Source organism: Rhinichthys klamathensis, unplaced genomic scaffold (assembly GCF_029890125.1).
Source record: "Rhinichthys klamathensis goyatoka isolate OS25496 unplaced genomic scaffold, OSU_Roscu_1.1 h1tg000229l_1, whole genome shotgun sequence".
Lineage (NCBI taxonomy): Eukaryota > Metazoa > Chordata > Actinopteri > Cypriniformes > Leuciscidae > Rhinichthys > Rhinichthys klamathensis.
This window is the reverse complement of record NW_026606753.1, coordinates 2,326,634-2,344,802: the sequence shown is the minus strand read 5'-3', so window position 1 is coordinate 2,344,802 and position 18,169 is coordinate 2,326,634. Positions and strand designations below refer to the sequence as shown.

General features: G+C 40.4%; 1 protein-coding gene across 2 annotated transcripts in view; it reads left to right on the top strand.

The window, feature by feature from the left end:
* Nucleotides 1-4,171: 4,171 nt before the first annotated feature.
* usp53b (ubiquitin specific peptidase 53b) overlaps nt 4,172-18,169 on the top strand; it is a 40,796-nt gene continuing 26,798 nt past the window's right edge. For both annotated transcript variants that reach the window (XM_056265112.1, XM_056265111.1), the window contains exons 1-6: nt 4,172-4,535; nt 4,954-5,046; nt 5,751-5,885; nt 9,948-10,061; nt 10,236-10,318; nt 10,685-10,790. In XM_056265112.1, the coding sequence (XP_056121087.1) occupies nt 4,347-4,535; nt 4,954-5,046; nt 5,751-5,885; nt 9,948-10,061; nt 10,236-10,318; nt 10,685-10,790 (720 nt within the window). In that variant the 5' untranslated portion in view covers nt 4,172-4,346. The remainder of the gene's footprint in view (nt 4,536-4,953; nt 5,047-5,750; nt 5,886-9,947; nt 10,062-10,235; nt 10,319-10,684; nt 10,791-18,169) is intronic.

Below are 18,169 nucleotides of genomic sequence, written 5' to 3'. Positions count from 1 at the left end.
ATATATATATAGCAGCTTGCTCAAACAAAACAACATATTTCATCACCTTTGAGTCATATAATTTTGCGCGTAGGCTATTCTTTTGCCCCAGTTTCGGGTAGAATTGGTTTAGTGTTGCATAATTTTTTGTTAATATCTCTGAGGTCATCCACGTCATGCTGTTTTAAGTTGGGGCAGGCTATCGTAGGCTATGTTTTGTAGTCACAATTTTCTTAAAATGCGACCGTAATATAATAACAATATTATGATAAGATCATGTTAAAACATGAATATTGTTCTTTAAAATGCTAAATGTTTGTGATGCACCAATCACTACAACAATCGAAATGTCACATCGGTTGTTTTGCTTGGTCTCGTGAGAATATGACTGAATCCACGCCCTCCAAACACGCGGGTTATTTCTGCGGAATGACAGTAAATATTGTAGCGATATGTGGGGCGGAGTCAGTGCGTCTAACTCCACATCCATCAGAATAATCTCTCCAGCTCAGGACCTGAACGGATTAAACCTCAATGTTGATGAGTGTGGAGGGGCAGGAATGCATGAACATAGACACAGCGCTGCGGTGTTATTGTATTTAGGCCTGTACGAGGATCTTTGACCATATGGATTTACTGCGCTTTATGACATGCCGAGCAATGAAGGATTCCGACAGCATGTAACTTGAGCTGGACGCGCACAATGAACTCCTTATGCATATGTGGATAAACACGCTTCTAAAACCAGGATTTGAATATACTGGACACGTGTAGGTGAGGTGTGCTTGTTTATTATCGACTGTGTCTCAAAACCTAGCTATAGCTGCCTACATGGAAATCATTTTGGGGCATCATAGGCGCGTTCTAATGCCCCAAAATGCTGCATAGAGCAGGTCACCTGAAGCGCATGCGTAGTAACAGGTGTAACGGCATGCTGAGCGAATTTCTGGTTTTGTTTATCATCTCATGTTATGCATATACTTTTACAAGACAACACAGTAATGGATTCTGTTTCATAAACTTAAAGGGAGAAAGCACCTTTTTTAATGGCTGTATCGTTGACACAATGCGAATGACATTCAGAAGAGTTTAATGCGCTTTTTAATGACAAATGAGCTCATATCTAGACACCCAGATCTGTGTGTTAACATTTCTCGGACAGTTCTGTCACTGTTTTTACTGTTCGTTTAAAATAAAAACATAAAAATAACAGTAGCCTACCACGAATAGTTAGTGTTCTGTGCACTGTTGTTTCATGATGAATATCTGCAAAGGAATTTAATAAGACTTTGCTATATACAGTATTTACAATGATGAACCCCAAAATGTTATATATCACACATGAGAACCACACTAATTATCCAGAAAACCCTTAATTTTTTGTTGTAATTTTAATTTCATTCTGTTAGAAATTCTGCGTTTTTAGTATGAAGAGGCTAGGAATTCAGCATCAGTGCTGCAGCTGCCTACAGCCCATCATCTTCATGCTGTAGCCATGGCAATGGTCCAGCATTTACAGTATACTGCGTCACTGCAGCAACAAGTTCTACATTCATCCTAACACTGGCCACTAAGGCTCTGGTTAGAGGATTGCCCCATTGCACAGAAAACCAGTCGGATTTCCTTACTCAATAGTCAGTCTCAGACATCATGACACAGCTAAACTTCTCTTTAAAGCCAATTGAAAAGGCTGGATGCAAATATAAATACTGGCATTGATTACTGTGGATCAAAGTAATATAATAAAGTCACTTTAATAATAACAAATATAATACCTCATGTGTAAAGAAATGTCTATTGACATTTTTGGGAATAATCTAAGACTTAAATTTCAAGCATCTGTCATTCAGGTTTAATGAGATTGAGAGGTGTTGGAAGTACAAGCAGTGCATCACGATGAATGTTTAGAAATGTAGTACTGCAAATGGGAGTTGATTACAAAAAACACAAGAACAAAGAAAAAGTATCTTGATTTTTTATAGAATATTTTAAACTCATATTAGAAACAAAGTATCATATCTTAATGCAATAATCATATCTTTGCCATTTCAATGGTCATGTCTTCCAAGAATGAGCACAAAGTTATAAATATTTCATTTAACAGTTATTAGAACTGTTTAAAACTCACAACTCAGAACGGCAACATTTCAAGTACGTACATGTAACTGTAAAATGATTTTGTGTTGCAAATACAGCACAGAAGATTTAGTACTTTTTGCATTGAATGTGTTAAGCAACATCGAAAGGAAATACTTGCTTTTACAGATTGTATTGATCATTTCTGTCAGGACCACTATCGTCAAATACGATTGGCAATTAGCACACAGATTGGATTGGCGGTATGGTTCTGTTCTGGGCAAGAACTCCCTGCACATCCATGCAGCTCCAGCAGCATGGATAAGAGCAGGGAGAGCAGCAATAACCCCCCTTAGGTTAAACAGAACAGAACCAACATGAATGTATTGCAGATCATTAATTCAAGATTTTAAAGTACAACATAATTCGAGAATTTATTCTGATTCAAGGGGAATCAGAATGGCAAATCCTGACTGAGGAGAGGAGGAGTTGGGGATGGAGGAGAGTAATTAGCTCCTGAGAAACGCGATAGCTGTTGATAATACTGATGAGCTTATGGATACAGTGATAGACGTCATATTCTAGGTAGATGTGGATCAGCTGAGAGTCAGCTGATGTGAGCTTGACTAACGTGACCTGCCAGAACTGACGCTACGCTTGATTTAACAGATTTTTTTTCAATGTGTTTTAATGGAACTATACATTAAAATGTAATACCATCATTTAAAATGAAACGGGTCAGTTTTTCTCGACACAATGACAGAAGAACGCTAAAGTAAGTTGAATAAGTCACTCTGCACTTGTGTGGTTTTCAGAAAGAGAGATAGTAAAGATGAATGTGTTTATTAAATCTCCTACAGCCAAAAAATTAAAAAAAAAAAATTAATGGATAAAAGTCAACCACGCAAAATACCCACCCACTCTCATCAAGTACAGTACTGGATCAGTTCAATTATGAACAGATGTCACTAAGTCTATGTCATGTAATTCTTTACAGTAGCTGCTTACAGCTATATTTCGGTTTTGTTCTTGGCAGCCTGTCTTGTTTTCAGTAGTCCTCTCTCATAGTTTGCTTACCAAAGACCCATTAGAGTAGCTGTTTTGATATTTTATATTGCCATTGTCATTGTGCCTCTCAATGAGGTGATTACCAGAGATAATGTCTAATGAAATGTTAAGACTTGGCCTGTATATACTTTCTGAGCTCAACAGTAAAAAATGAAAGTGAAAGTGAAGGCCAATGGTAACCCATACTCGGAATTTGTCCTCTGCACTTATTCAAGTTAGTGCTCACACATTTCCAGTGAGTAGTGAACACACACACACAGCAAACCATGGACACACACGCAATGAGCAGTGGGCAGCCATTTTGCTGTGGCGCCCAGGGAACGATTAGGGGTTAGGTCCCTTGCTCAAGGGCACCTCAGTCATTTTCTGCAGACCGAGAATCAAACCCGCAACCTTCGGGTTGCTAGTCTGACTCTCTAACCATTAGGCCACGACTGCCAAATGTAAAATTACCACGAGAGCGTGTTGTGTATACTCTCAAGAATTCAGATGACTGTGTTGTGACAGAGTTAAAAAAACAAAACATCCTGTCATGAAATGCAGTTGGCAACTGTGCTGAGTATGATCTAAAACCAAATATGTGGCTCTTAATTATAATAGTACCAGAGTTCAGTGAAACAGCTATAGTAATCTGAAGTAGCTTTCTATTTAACAACATTTGTTTTCCATATCACTCACCTTCTGTACCCAAACCCTTCTCTGTGTGTCTCTCCGTCTCTGTAGGTCTTCCTTTGTTAGCCTGTGATCTTCCTCAGTGCCTGTCCTGAGGAGCCTTTATGAATGACCCCCGTTCAGTGACCTCCATTGACTTTGCTGGAAATGCTGAGGAGAGTAATGGATTTGTTCTTCTATCTGCATCCATCCTCTTATTGCCAGTGTGCCTGGATGCAGATGAATCCTCACATACAGAGGAGACTCATTGTCATAGTAACTGCTGGACTGATAAAGCAACGTCCTGCAACTTGTGGCTAAAAGTCACATTATCACATTAATTGAAGAGCTACTGTTTTGAATGATTCACTATATCCCAATGGTGTACTGTAAAATCCTGCACATTGAAAAAAAAATCCAGTGCAGTATATTTTGCTATTTTTGTGAAGTTGGCCTTCTCTGTCAGGTACAGGGACTGTGGCACTAATGTTGCCTAAAACAAATGCATCAACCTCAAGTTGCTTCAGTAATTGACTCTGGTTGTTTGCTGGGGAGGGCCAGGCTCCAACCTCATGGCATGGGTCAAACTTTTTAAAAAGCCTGGAGGCAACATGGCTGGTACAGGTACAGGTACAGGTGCCTTGAGTGGAACAGGGCTGGGCAAGTCCTACCAGCCGGGCAGTATGATCTCTCTCGCTTTGACCAAAGGTCTTCTAAATGAGCCAGGCCAGAACAGCTGCTTCCTTAACAGTGCTGTGCAGGTGAGTGAAGTTATTTTAAAAACATGTGCAGGTGTATGATTTAACTAATAGATAATATAAAACATTTTCTGTAATGGGGTTGCTGATATAAGCAGCTGATATAAGTAGCAGACGTATTTTTAAGAAATGGTGTCTTTATAGGCAACTGTGGTTCCATTAAGTGCCTTTATCATCCATGGAACCTTACTATTACACAATATGATCTTTATAGTGTAAAAAGTTTCTTTAGATTTTTTCTGTTCACCGTATGGTTCTTTGGGGAGCCAAACCGGTTCTTCTATGTCGCTACTGTGAAAACCCTGTATAAACCATATGCAGTATAGTTCTTAATTAAGCAGTATTAAGGGTGCAACAAACATTTTACATGGTACACTATGACAGGCTGATTATAAACAAACTAAAGACCAGTTTCTTACAGGTTCTTTGGCAGCTTGACATCTTCAGGAGGAGCATACGACACCTATCTGGCCATTTCTGCTTGGGAGATGCCTGTATTTTCTGTGCTTTAAAGGTGCGCATGTGAAGGCTAAAATGTCTCATATTCTAGTGATCTTACCTAGACAACATTAAAAACAACATGAACATTTTCTCAACTTGTAAACATAAATTTATGGTGCCTTTTAAAGTCGCCATTGCAATCGTCATCTGAGATACTTTGATCCATTTGCCTTGCCATAACAATTTGTCTCTTTTCAAAGTCGCTCAGATCTTTATTCCTGCCCATTCCTCCTGCATTCAACACTGATTAGAAGAACTGATTGTTTGCTAATGTACCCAGACCTTAATATGTGACCTTATTAGGAGATGAACAACACTATTCACTTCACCTGTGACTGGTAATAATGTTTTGGCTCATCAGTGTGACAAAAAAATTAGGGCGGGATTTGATTTTGTCCATCGGGAATTGATTGGATTGTTAGATCATTGTTGTTTGCTAACTGCTGCACTAATGTGCACAGTTAAATCATTTATTAATATTCCATAAAAAATGTTTGTCAATTTTGATTTCATAGTGACTTAAAGATCTAATTTTGACCAAATTAGGGTATCTCAGACAACCAAAGTTAATATGACACACATATTCATAATCAGATTTGTATATCTTACAACAACTTTTTGATACTCTTTTTCACTGAACACAATTGCATTTCTGAATTGTGTGTACGGCATTGCTGAGTTTGTACATGAGGTTTATTTGGGTGTTTCTTTTTACAGAGCATTTTCTGTCAGTTCCAGCAGAGTCGAGAGCGGGCTCTGCCATCAGACACCCTGCGTCACGCTCTGGCCGAGACCTTTAAAGATGAGCAGCGCTTCCAGCTGGGCCTCATGGATGATGCAGCTGAGTGTTTTGTATGTCTGACTTCAGAGATAAAATCTGTTTATACCTCCGTTTACCTTTCAAAGTGAAACTCTACACTGTGTCATGGAGTTGACACTATGGGAATGCTCCTTGTTAGCCGGTGTCTGAAGCACATGTGCTACTCGCCAATCTTGATTGGCTACCGCGGTCAGGTGACATCACACGTTCACCAGCAGGGTATAAGGGCGTCTAGAAAGGACTTCATCAGCTTATTTGTCTTCAAGAAGCTTTGTCTTCTTTGTCTTCAGTTTGTTCACAAGCAGTCTGTTTGTTTGTCTATTGTCTGTTTGTATAAAAATGTCTAGCAAGTCATTCAGAAAGTGTGTGTTGTCGTGTCAAAGATACACCCGGCAATCTTCATGAGTTGTGTGTTATGTGTCTTGGAGTGGAGCACGCTTGATCAGCCCTCGAGGGGGCTTGTTGTCCTCACTGTGACCACTTCACAGTGAGCAAGCCCTGCTCCTGCCTGGCTCTTTTCAAGGGGGATGGGAGTCAGGCAACCGTGGCAGCCTGATGATTGCAATTATGGGGGTCGCAGATGGAGTTAGCAGATGTGCTTGAGACGGGTTTAACCCTTTCTCAGGCATCACCTTCTAGCTCCTCAGCTCTCATGCCAAATCCAGAAGCCTGCTCTGCGGCTTATTCCGATCTGGCAAAGAGCATGTTTTGGCCTGATCTAGTTCTGAGGAAGTAGACGTGTTAGGAGTCGAAGCAGATGTGTTAAGTCAGCCTGCCTCCTCCCTCACCCCCACATATGAGGTGCTTGTCGACGTAATAACCTGTGCTAAAGCCAAGATAAAACTAGATTAGTCTGTGGAGAGAAAGTAAATCGCCCCAAGCCGTTTGAATGAGTGATTCATTGCGTCCCGCTCCGGTAAGCCTTCTCTTTTATCCCCGATCTCCATAATGAATTTACGAGGTCACGGTTTAAACCATTCTCGGTGGGTGAAACTATTCCCCTCTAGCAAACAGTTACACTAACATTAGGGGGCTGGCTGAACACGGCTATGTGAGGATGCCATGGGTTGAAGATGCGCTTGCGAGCTATCTCGAACCCGGTGCGGTGTCCTCATGGAAGGCTCCAGCCTTGCCAACAAGACCGAGCTAAATGACATCGAGGTTTGTGGGCAAGGCATATGTGGTGGTGAGCCAGGCCGGCGGAGCCCTGCACACCATGTCGGTGCTGCAGGCTTATCAAGCCGACCTTTTGAAGGACCTTGATTTGGGTAAGGTAGTACCCCAGGACGAAGTCCTGGAGCTCCACCACGCATCAGATCTTGCCCTCTGGGCTATTAAGCAATCGGCCTGTGCTGCGGGCCACTCAATTGCTGCTTTGGTAGCCAAAGAGAGGCATCTTTGGTTTAACCTCTCAGGGCTGAAGGAAAAAGAGTGAGCTTTTCTTCTTGATGCCCTGGTGTCGCCCTTCAGGACTTTTTTGTACCGCTGTCAAGACAGTGGTCCAGAAGTTCAAGGAGACAAAGGTTAAGTCAGCAGTGTTCGAGCGTTACATGCCTCGCGGCAGTTGAGGTCCTACATCGCCCTCACCTGACCCTGTTGCTGGCCTCGGCTGAAGACAGGGTAGGAAGGAAACTGTCACTGCCTGTGCCCCAGGTCCTCTGAGGCGGTGACCTTGCAGGAAGCCGAGAGAGAACATAAGAGAAGTCATCTCGGCTAAGAAAAGTAAGAAGCTAAACCCCTAGACCCCTACTTAAGTAGAACATATAGTTGAGAGAACACAGTTCTCTCCTGAGGCCTCTCCTGGTCCTGTAGACAGGATCTAGTTCTTGGTCATGGGTGTGCTGTGTTGCAATGCTTTGGGTGCAGCTTACTGGGAAGTTCACAAGCATGGCGAGGAGGCATTTGTTCAGTATGGCGTAGTGGGCATTTCGTTCCCATACCGTCAACTCCATGACACAGTGTAGAGTTCCATTTCGAATGGGAACGTCTCAGATCTCATGGTTCCCTGAGCAGCGGAATAAGACAGAACGTTGGGTTTCCATACTTCCATCATGCCTGTATGACTTCCTTCAGACAATTGAAAGTTAATGGCGTCCTCTTTAGGCGCCCTTAAATACCCTGCTGGCACACCTGTGATGTCACCTGACCATGTTGGCCAATCAAGATTAGCGTGTAGCACATGTGCTTCAGACACCTGGGCTGCGTTCAGCCCTGACAAAACGTTGCACAACGTTTTTTAAACAGAAACGGTGGTGCGTTGAACACACTGTTCTGATGACGTAAGAGTTGCAACTATGGCAGCTGAGAAGGCCATTCTTTGTGTTCTTTGTGAAGAATTTTCGGAGCCTGATAAAGTGATAAAGTCGGTATAAATGTTTAATACTACAAAATATGCCCGATGTTACAGTTACACTTGCCGCCCAGAACACAAGAGAACATCCCAATCGAGTGAAGGGATTTGTGGAAACTGAAATGGAAGCACACATCTTACCTAATTCAGAGTAAAACACATCTATTTAGCCCCACATACTGACTTTATTTGTAGTTCATACTGTTTTTATACCCTGTATTTTCTTTCTAATTTTTAGGAAAAGCACTTAATTACCATTGTTTATTTCTATACCAAATGTCATACACTTGCAATGAAGCTAAAATAACAACTACATCATTATGTTTATATCCTATATTTTTACAATAAAACTTACGACAAACATGTCTTCTAATATCCTCAGTTGTTGCGTATACCGACTCCGAGCTGCATCGAACACATTCGTAAATTACTTTCCTTGAACCCATTGTGCGAGTTCACTTTAATACTGCGTGCTTTATATACATGTTGCTGCTGATTGGACTGCAGTTCTGACACACCCACCAAACAAGAGAAAACGTATCTCAAACCCCTGGAAACGGCGTGCACCGGTGTGCACGCCGTTTCCAGGAAACATGACGTTCAACCCGGAAACCATAGCAAACCGTTGCGCACCGTTTTGAACTTGAACGTGCCCCTGTTCACGAGGAGTGTTCCCATAGTGTCAACTCCATGTCTCGTTCCTCTTCTCAGGGAACCATGTTTACAATTGTAACCTGAGACGTGAGCTGGAGGTGCAGGAGGGACTATTCAGATTTTTACCTTATTTAAGGATCTAATTCCTAGTATCTTTTTACAAAGATACTAGGCCTGGTTTCCAAGGTAAATAATTGTTTTATACAAATTACTGTTGTATGGCAGTGCTTAAAGTAGTATGCATCTCTGGGAAGTTAAAGTGGAAAGGTCAAAGAGGTTTATACATCATCACTATGTCAGCTGATCTCATTTGATCAGGGTCACAAATAACCTTCACTTGCAGTGGTCTAAGCCAGTTTGTATGAGCTCTGCAGTGTCTTGCCTACATTTTTGGGTTACATTTAGTCTAAGGTGACGTTGTTACAGTGTACTTACACAGAGAAGTACTGAGTACTAATAATTAACTTAATTAGTATAAGGTTAAGGTTTGGGGTTGGTTTAGGGTTGCCTGTAATTATGCATCATTTACTATTACTACTATAGTAAGTGCATACCAGTGTTTTGCATTGTATAGTAAAAGTTGAACAACAGAATTAAAGGGATATTAAAGGAACAGTTCACCCACTAGGCTTTTATTTTATTTTATTTTTTTACTTGTAATGCCACTCCTGTCCACTTGTGTGTTGAAATATTTTGATAAACTAAATGGGAAATATGGTGAATGGGCTAAATAGTATGTATATATTGTTCTTATACCGATTTTCTATGGTATCAATGTTGTATGTGTATTAAATGCATTGTCCACTTGCTTATTGCATGAGCGATCTAATATAATGGTTAGATCTTTTTTCCTTTTCTTTCTGTGAATAATTTATATCTATTTGGTGCCATTAATGTGCTTTATTTTAAGTAGCTGTTTTGTGTTGTTTGACCTACTTTATGGTAGGTTGATGTCACCAATAATAACGACGATTGTTAAAAATAACATGAATAAGTATTAGCCTAGAACTAAGAATAACTGATTCATCACTGATCATTGTTTCTTTTATTGTTTTGTTTTTGCATCTGTTTTGTAAACTTTGGGAGACAGGAGAACATTCTAGAAAGGATACACCTACACATCGTTTCTGACTCATCCACAGAATTTTGTACTTCCAAATCATGCATCACCCACCAGAAGTTTGCCATGACTCTCTATGAGCAGGTACTATGTTGTTGTTTTCCCTTTTTTCTAACTTACTCTGCTACAGCTTAAAATAATAGTAGTCTCAGTGTTTTCTATGTTAGTCTTTGAATCATAAAGTTTTTGTTAAAAATGTTTAAAGTTTTTGTTTAAAAACCTCACTCCACCCTTACAGAAGTTTATTTCCCTCTGTAGTTTGTTTGTCGTAGTTGTGGAGCATCATCAGACCCCCTCCCCTTTACTGAGCTTGTGCACTATGTGTCCTCCACGGCCCTCTGGTGAGTGAAATAATCTACTGTAATTGATTCCTCTCCTGGAGAGCAAATCTTTTTCAATCAAATCACAATATTTTATGTCTTTATTTCTTTGTATGAATAGTGCCATCGTGAGGATCCAATTGATCCATTATAACCATCATGAATGCATTCTTTGGGAGAGACAAAACTTAAATTCTGACAGATAGAAATAGCTTCACTGAAAATTCTGACTGATAGCTGAAAGCTTCACAGAAAACAACATTGTTTGCATTGAAGGATTACTATGTGGAAAAGAGCAAAGTCTGCAGTACACTATTGCCCTGTCTACTATCTAGAGTGGTTCAGTGTCAGAAATGATCCTCTTTGTACTTTTTGCTCTTTTGTCAGTCAACAAGTGGAGCGAATCTTGGAAAAGACAGACAGACTGCGCTCAGACATGTTTGGTGAACTGCTGCAGGCAGCCAACACCATTGGAGATCTCCGCAACTGCCCTGTATGCCAACTTTTGTTTCCTTTTAAACTAGTTGCATGCACACTAGATGGCACCACATTTTTGAATAACTCTTAAGGTCACATATTAAGTGTATTTTTTGCCCTCTGTTAAGTGTGTTAAGGCATCCAAGTACATTTCATTCCAACATAGTAAAGTCGTAAAGCCTGTAAAGATGTCATTACAAATCACTGATGACATTATTTTAATCAAATTGGCTAATGCATAATTTTGCGTTAAAACACTCTTTCTTTGTTGTTTATAAATGTAAGCAAATGCACTACTTAAAAAGCCATTGTTGTCTCAGAAAAATATATTGCAGAATGTCTTTATCTAAAGAGGAATGATCAGATATTTTTTAAACAAGACAATGATCCTGCCCAATTTTCAGACAACCAAGAAGTGTGTTAAGAAGAAACCCGTAATTTAGAGCGTAAATGGAAAAAAACTAATTTAGAGGTCTTTAGAATCGCGTGGAAAGACAGTATGTCACGTTATAAAAAGGGCCTTAAAACGGCCAGGGCTGAGCACCTCAGCAAACTAATAGAAAACAACCGAAATAATCCAAGGTTTTTATTTAATACCGTGGCTAGACTAACAAATAAACAGACGTCATCTGAACAAAATACCTTGTCACAATTTAGTAGTAATGATTTCATGAACTTCTTCTTTACGATCACAATCGTAAACGCTCAATCTTTGCTCGCGCCTTATAATTCAGCCGCAATTATCACCCCGCATGAACAATTACAATGCTTTACAACCATAGAACAAAAAGAGTTAAATAAACTTATCACTTCATCTAAAACAACAACATGTTTATTAGATCCTATACCAACTAAACTATTGAAAGAAGTGTTACCTATAGTGGAAGAGCCTCTTCTCAATATTATTAACTCATCTTTATCTTTAGGTCATGTTCCAAGAACGTTCAAGCTGGCAGTTATAAAACCTCTTATTAAGAAACCACAATTAGATCCAAATAACCTAGCAAATTACAGGCCCATCTCAAATCTTCCATTCATGTCAAAAATATTAGAAAAAGTTGTGTCCGCTCAACTCGGCTCTTTCTTGCAAGAAAACGACATCTATGAAAAGTTTCAGTCTGGATTCAGGCCACATCATAGCACTGAAACTGCGCTTGTTAGAATCACAAATGATTTACTTTTAGCTTCGGACCAAGGCTGTATCTCAGTACTAGTTTTACTTGATCTTAGTGCTGCGTTCGATACTATAGATCACTCAATACTCTTAGATCGACTACAAAATTACACTGGTGTTCAAGGACAAGCATTAAGCTGGTTCAGGTCATACTTATCTGACCGCTACCATTTCGTCTACTTAAATGAAGAAAAATCGATCATAACTTCGGCAAACTATGGAGTGCCGCAGGGATCTGTATTAGGCCCTTTATTATTCTCAATATATATGCTGCCACTTGGTAATATTCTAAGGAAACATGGAATTAGTTTCCATTGTTATGCCGATGACACTCAAATATATATTTCATCACGGCCAGATGAATACGCTAAATTATCCAAATTGACAGATTGTGTTAAAGATATAAAAGATTGGATGACGCGTAATTTTCTTTTATTAAATCCAGACAAGACAGAGGTAATATTTATCGGTTCTAAAAACCGTCCACAAAACCTTTCACAGCACGACTTTAACATATTAGGATGCCCTGTTACTTTATCCGCTACAGTAAAAGACCTGGGTGTTACATTAGACTGCAACCTGTCTTTTGAAAAGCATATTTCAAATGCTACAAAAACAGCCTTTTTCCACCTTAGAAACATTGCTAAGCTACGTAATATGCTATCAGTCTCTGATGCAGAAAAGTTAGTTCATGCATTCATGACCTCGAGACTAGATTACTGTAATGCTTTATTAGCTGGTTGTCCTGCATCTTTAATAAACAAGCTACAGTTAGTCCAGTATGCAGCCGCTAGAGTTCTTACTAGATCAAGAAAATATGATCATATAACACCGATTCTGTCATCACTTCATTGGTTACCTATAAAGTTCCGTATTAATTACAAGGTATTGCTTTTGACTTATAAAGCTCTAAATGGTTTAGCTCCAGTCTATTTAACGGATCTTCTATCGCCCTATAATCCATCGCGCTCTTTAAGATCACTAAATTCGAGGCTTCTGGTCATTCCTAGGATATCCAGATCCACCAAAGGAGGGAGAGCATTTTCACATTTAGCTCCGAAGCTCTGAAATAGCCTTCCTGATATTGTTCGTTGCTCAGACTCGTTCTCCGAGTTTAAAACTAGACTAAAGACGCATCTATTTAGCCAGGCATTCATATAAATTTTTTATCTTACAGTTACTGTAAATTCGGCCTCTACTTCATAAACGCCAGAGGAGAACTGGCCCCGACTGAGCCTGGGTTCTCCCAAGGTTTTTTTTTCTCCATTGGGTCATCTGATGGAGTTTTAGGACACCATCGGGTCACTTGATGCAGTTTTTCGGTTCCTTGCCACTGTTGCCTTTGGCTTGCTCAGTTGGGGATATTCAAATTAAATGACCCATCATACCACTTATCAGCTCTACCAAACTTGGATGTCTTTTTCCAGTAATAAACAAACACTGTTAAGTTGTTTTGATTGATTTTGACTTGACAAGAGGGACAATAGGCTTTACTTTTCACCTGATTCTCTGGTGAAGAGGCCAGTTTGACTGGAGAGGAAGTACTATTCAGGGTGAGACTGCCTGCTCCGTGCAGTACAGTAGTTGGTCTTGGCCTTTGCTCTTTGCGTTTCTCAATCCTTTGCTTTGGCCATCCCTTTGGCTGAATGTTTCCCACCAGGTCACTGTTTTGACACCACGATTCAGACTGCAACCATTTGGAGAACTCTGGAAGTGTGAAGGTTGAGGCATGATTAGGCAGCATTTGTCTCTTGAAGGCAGCTCTTAAATCAGGTGGCAACTTGGTCAGCAGGCAAACTACGTGGAAGCTGCACCTCAATTCGACATCTCCATCTGGTCCCAAGGATTTCAGCAGTCCTACAAGGGCTTGAATTTGTAATGCAAACCTTTCAAATGCGTTAGGGTCTCCTGGACGGACATCTGGTGGATCCATTATTTTAGTAATCTTATTCAAAGCAAGTTGATGAGGCTTACCGAATTTCTCTGTCAAATTGTTCATTGTCTCGCTATAAGGATATGGAGAGTTAAGGAAAGAATCTGCAATCTGTCTGGCCTCTTCCAGCTGCAGATGATCCACCAAGATTTGGTACTTAAACAACTCTGACCCATTCTCAGGTAGCAGATTGTGTAGAGCAAGTTTCAGACGTGCAAACTCGCTTGGATCTTTATGCACAAGATAAGGTATACTTGGCTTATAACCTCTGTATTCTGCAGATGACTATTTTAGCTGATTGGAAGGATGAACTAGTAAGACTTTGGTCTTTAAACAGGTAGTGGCTTTGGGTGGTGGTCAGGGGCGGTTTCTTCATTAGGGCGATTGGGCGACGCACCACCAAAGTGTAAAAGTGACTTTTTCAATCACATTCACAATCTCATTCAACCACAGAGTTACGCTAGCCGTCACTATAGTCCAATCAGCGTCATGTCACGTTCTGTAGAGTACCGCCTCTTTTTGGGCGATTTCACTATGGCTGAGAATCGCCCAGAGTGTTCCCATAGACTTGCATTCAAAGATGTTTTTTTTCTAACTGCAGGCACTGCAATGCATTCTCTATGGGTTCCGGGAGGGCTCGCACTAACGTGCTTACGTCATCATACGTATCCTTAACTTGTGCAGCGATTGGTGGGAACAAACACACACTATTAAAAATCTTCAAAAGATTAAGTGACAAATAATATTTGAAAACAATTTTGAATTTGAATAACAAGAAAAAATGAAACACTACTATAATATCTTTATCAAATGTGATTAAAAAAATAAAAATAAAAAAGAACGAGAGCGAGAGAGACTGTTGGGACCAGTTGAACTTGAACAACGTCATGGCGAACGCAGTCATAACACAGTCATTTATCGTGTCATTAAAATAAATACCATTCAGCCCGTCGTAGTAATCAGCATACATTGAGCAGGAACAAGTAGCAACAGGAACAACAAGATCTAGGAGGGCCTTGGGAGAAGAAGACAAGCAGAGGCTGTCTAAAGAGGTATTTATTGCTGAACATTTTAATACTCGAGTGTTGGAAAATCTCACTTTGTTTTTACAATCAGTTTAGGAAAGGATGGTAGCAGTCTTTTTTACTCCTAGCATTGTACTTTGAAATTTGTACATTTCCATTCGAACACCAACAATCTTTATCCTACATGTCAACGATTCAGTCAACAATATTATTTGTCGCCACCTAGTGGAATCTTTAATAAAATAACTTAAACTATCTGAGTGGATTGAAAATACATTTACTGGTCAAAAACCCTTGTCAAACTCCATTTGAGCTTGAATTTTGGTAAAATGTTAATTAACGTAATAACACACACACACACACACACACACATCATCAGCGCTGTCGGACGGAAGCCTTGTATGTCCAAAACTGTTACTTTTCAGGAAACGAAAGAAAACCTGTTTTTCCCCCAAAATAATTCCCAAGCTCTTTTAATGCTTTCCATTGGTAAAATATTTGTAAAACACATTGACAGATGTAAAGGGTGACCAATAGCATTCATTTTTGAAAAAATAGGGAAATATACAATATGGATTCTGCCTGATACATTGTTGCTGTCGGGATGGAAACCTTGTATCTCTATATTTATATTATAATAAATAATTTATTTTATAACTAAAATAAATGTATTTATTTTGTCAGGTCTGCGACACAATCTTAAAGTAGAGAAGTTGCCTTTACATGCTTAAGCTGTTAATTTATCCATTGCATGGGTGGACCTTATCCTTATCAATAATCCAAACATTTGCCCCCCCTGAGAGATTTTGCAGGAGCCGCCACTGGTGGTGGTACATATCGCTATTTGATCTAGGGACATGCTCGTAGCTGCTCTGGAATCTGTCAGATGGCCCTTAAGCTCAGTCTGCAGCATACTGAGATGGATGTGCATACCACTGTGAGTCGGGGTATTCATAATGCACAGGAGGTGGTTCTGTATAAGGCTGCGGATGACTGGGTGTTTGACCTCTAGGGCTGTCATGCTTTGACGCGACTTCGTCTTTCATGAGCTGTAACTGACCCATCATTTTGTCAATCAGAACCATCATGTCTGTGGCACTGTGTGGCTCAGTCAAGGAAGCTCTTTGCTGCTGAGGGGGATAAATTGGGTCATTAGCACCACGACTCATGCCCCTGAAGGAATAATGTGAAGTCCCAGCTGGCGGTGAATAAGGATCGGAGGAAACCACATATGAAGGGGAAGCATGCAAGTCGAGTGTGGCAGTTCGTTCATGCATTGTAGGCGGAGCACTGGTACATAGTCGACTTTTGAGCGCGCTGTATGGGGCAGGCATAACGTTAGCTGATTGCTCATGGAAGGGGGTAGACACCTCAGGTAGATCCCTGGTAACAGTCCGATACTGTGAGGCTGCGAAGGAATGTGTCCTTGAATCTGCAATGTACATGTATGTCAACTCTGATGTCAGGTTTGAGTCTCTAGGTGGAGTACGATGTGCCATCTGTTGTGTACCTCCTTTGCTCTCACTGGATTCCAGTTCTCGTTTCTGCTCATACCGTGCTGTGCTTAAGTGCTGAGGATGTTCACTACTTGGCCGATCACCTCCATAGTCCACTTCAAAATCATCAAAGTAGGCAGGATGACGTGTCTGGCGTTTTGGCCATACAGACTCTGGAACCGTTCCTCTCTGATGCTCATTAACCATTCTGTCACTGTAGCAAATCACATCCGGCTCGAAGGACCACAATGTTAGGAAGAGGTAGGAGTGACTCAGTTAACTGGTAATATGTTGCATTCACTACAGGATGTCAGTCAAGTCAAGTCATCCTCATTTATATAGTGCTTTTAACAATGTAGATTGTTTCAAAGCAGCTTTACAGAGATAAACATATCATTTAAGGTAACAGAAATTGGTTTGCTTTTATAGCGGTTCTTGAATAATGTTAGTTTCCAGCTAAAGTTAGTTTTGATTGATTCACTTCCGTCGAAATTATAATTTGTTATTAAATTAGGGGCCGCTAAGACGACACCGTTCTCTCTAAACAGACATTAAACGCGAACCTGTGAACCTGTGCATTAAGAATTGATTCTATAGTTATGTGCGTTTGAATATATGTGTGCAGGTTTGTAATTCCCTACAAAGCATGCCTAAACAAACTACTTGTCTTGCCTATAAATTGATACAGATTTTTATTTTATTTTATCACTTCGGGGTAGGTACGCGAACCGAAATTTCACAACGCTTTATCTGTAGAGTGGTATAGGGATCCTCTATAGGGAGAGGCTAGTTGGCACTTCAGCACTGCGTTGTCATCAGTTCCAGGCGAAGGTCCTTCGTCAGATCTGGAAACGGCCTGGGTCCGGCAGGCTGCGGGAAAACCTCGGGATAAACAAAGACACTGAAATTAGCGTAGATGCCATTCTTCTTGTGATGTAATGAGTACATCAGGATTTAAGGTGTTCCCAGTTCCGGCTGACCTAATCTATGCAGCCTAACATTAAATTATAGAAGTCGATAATGTATTATGTGAATGCTAGGTCAAAGAGATGTGTTTTTACTAGTCTAGCTTTGAACTGACGGAGTGTGTCTGCTTCCCGGACAATGGTAGGAAGACTGTTCCAAAGTCCAAAGTCACGACTCAGGAAGACAGAATCAGGTTGATATAGGTTTACTTGAATGTTTAGGATTCAGAATCAGCAACTATGGTATGGCATACAAGGATTACTTTCAGGTTGCAATCTACACAATATGCATGTAGGTATATAAGGGTGTGGTTCTAAAATAAACAAAAAGGAGGAATAATTACTAACTGCAATAGTATCATCATCACAACAGTCCGCAAACAGTCCACACCTGACCAAAGTCTCTGGCAATTGCCTCATAACGCAACCGGAGCTACAGCTGATGCAATACTTGCAATGAACTTGAGTTAGGGTAGGCTTCCACCTAGTGGACATAATAGGTAAAACTTCCAAATGAACTATATACATACTTGACTCATAGAGTGCCTTTTGTACACAGGGAGATTTGATACATTATAGATGATTTCCTAACTGTAACTAGTGATGTGACATTTGAACCGAGGCGTCGGAGCTTGTGTCGAGAAAAAATGGGCGTGCCAGATGAAGCAGTGATTCGAGGCTTGTGCTGTTAACGTGAAAATCACGTGACTAATGACAAACGAGGCCTCAGTGTGAAAACATAATCGGTTCGGTCTGAGTGTCGCTTCCGGATAAAGGGGGTTCGAAACCCGCGCCACCTTCT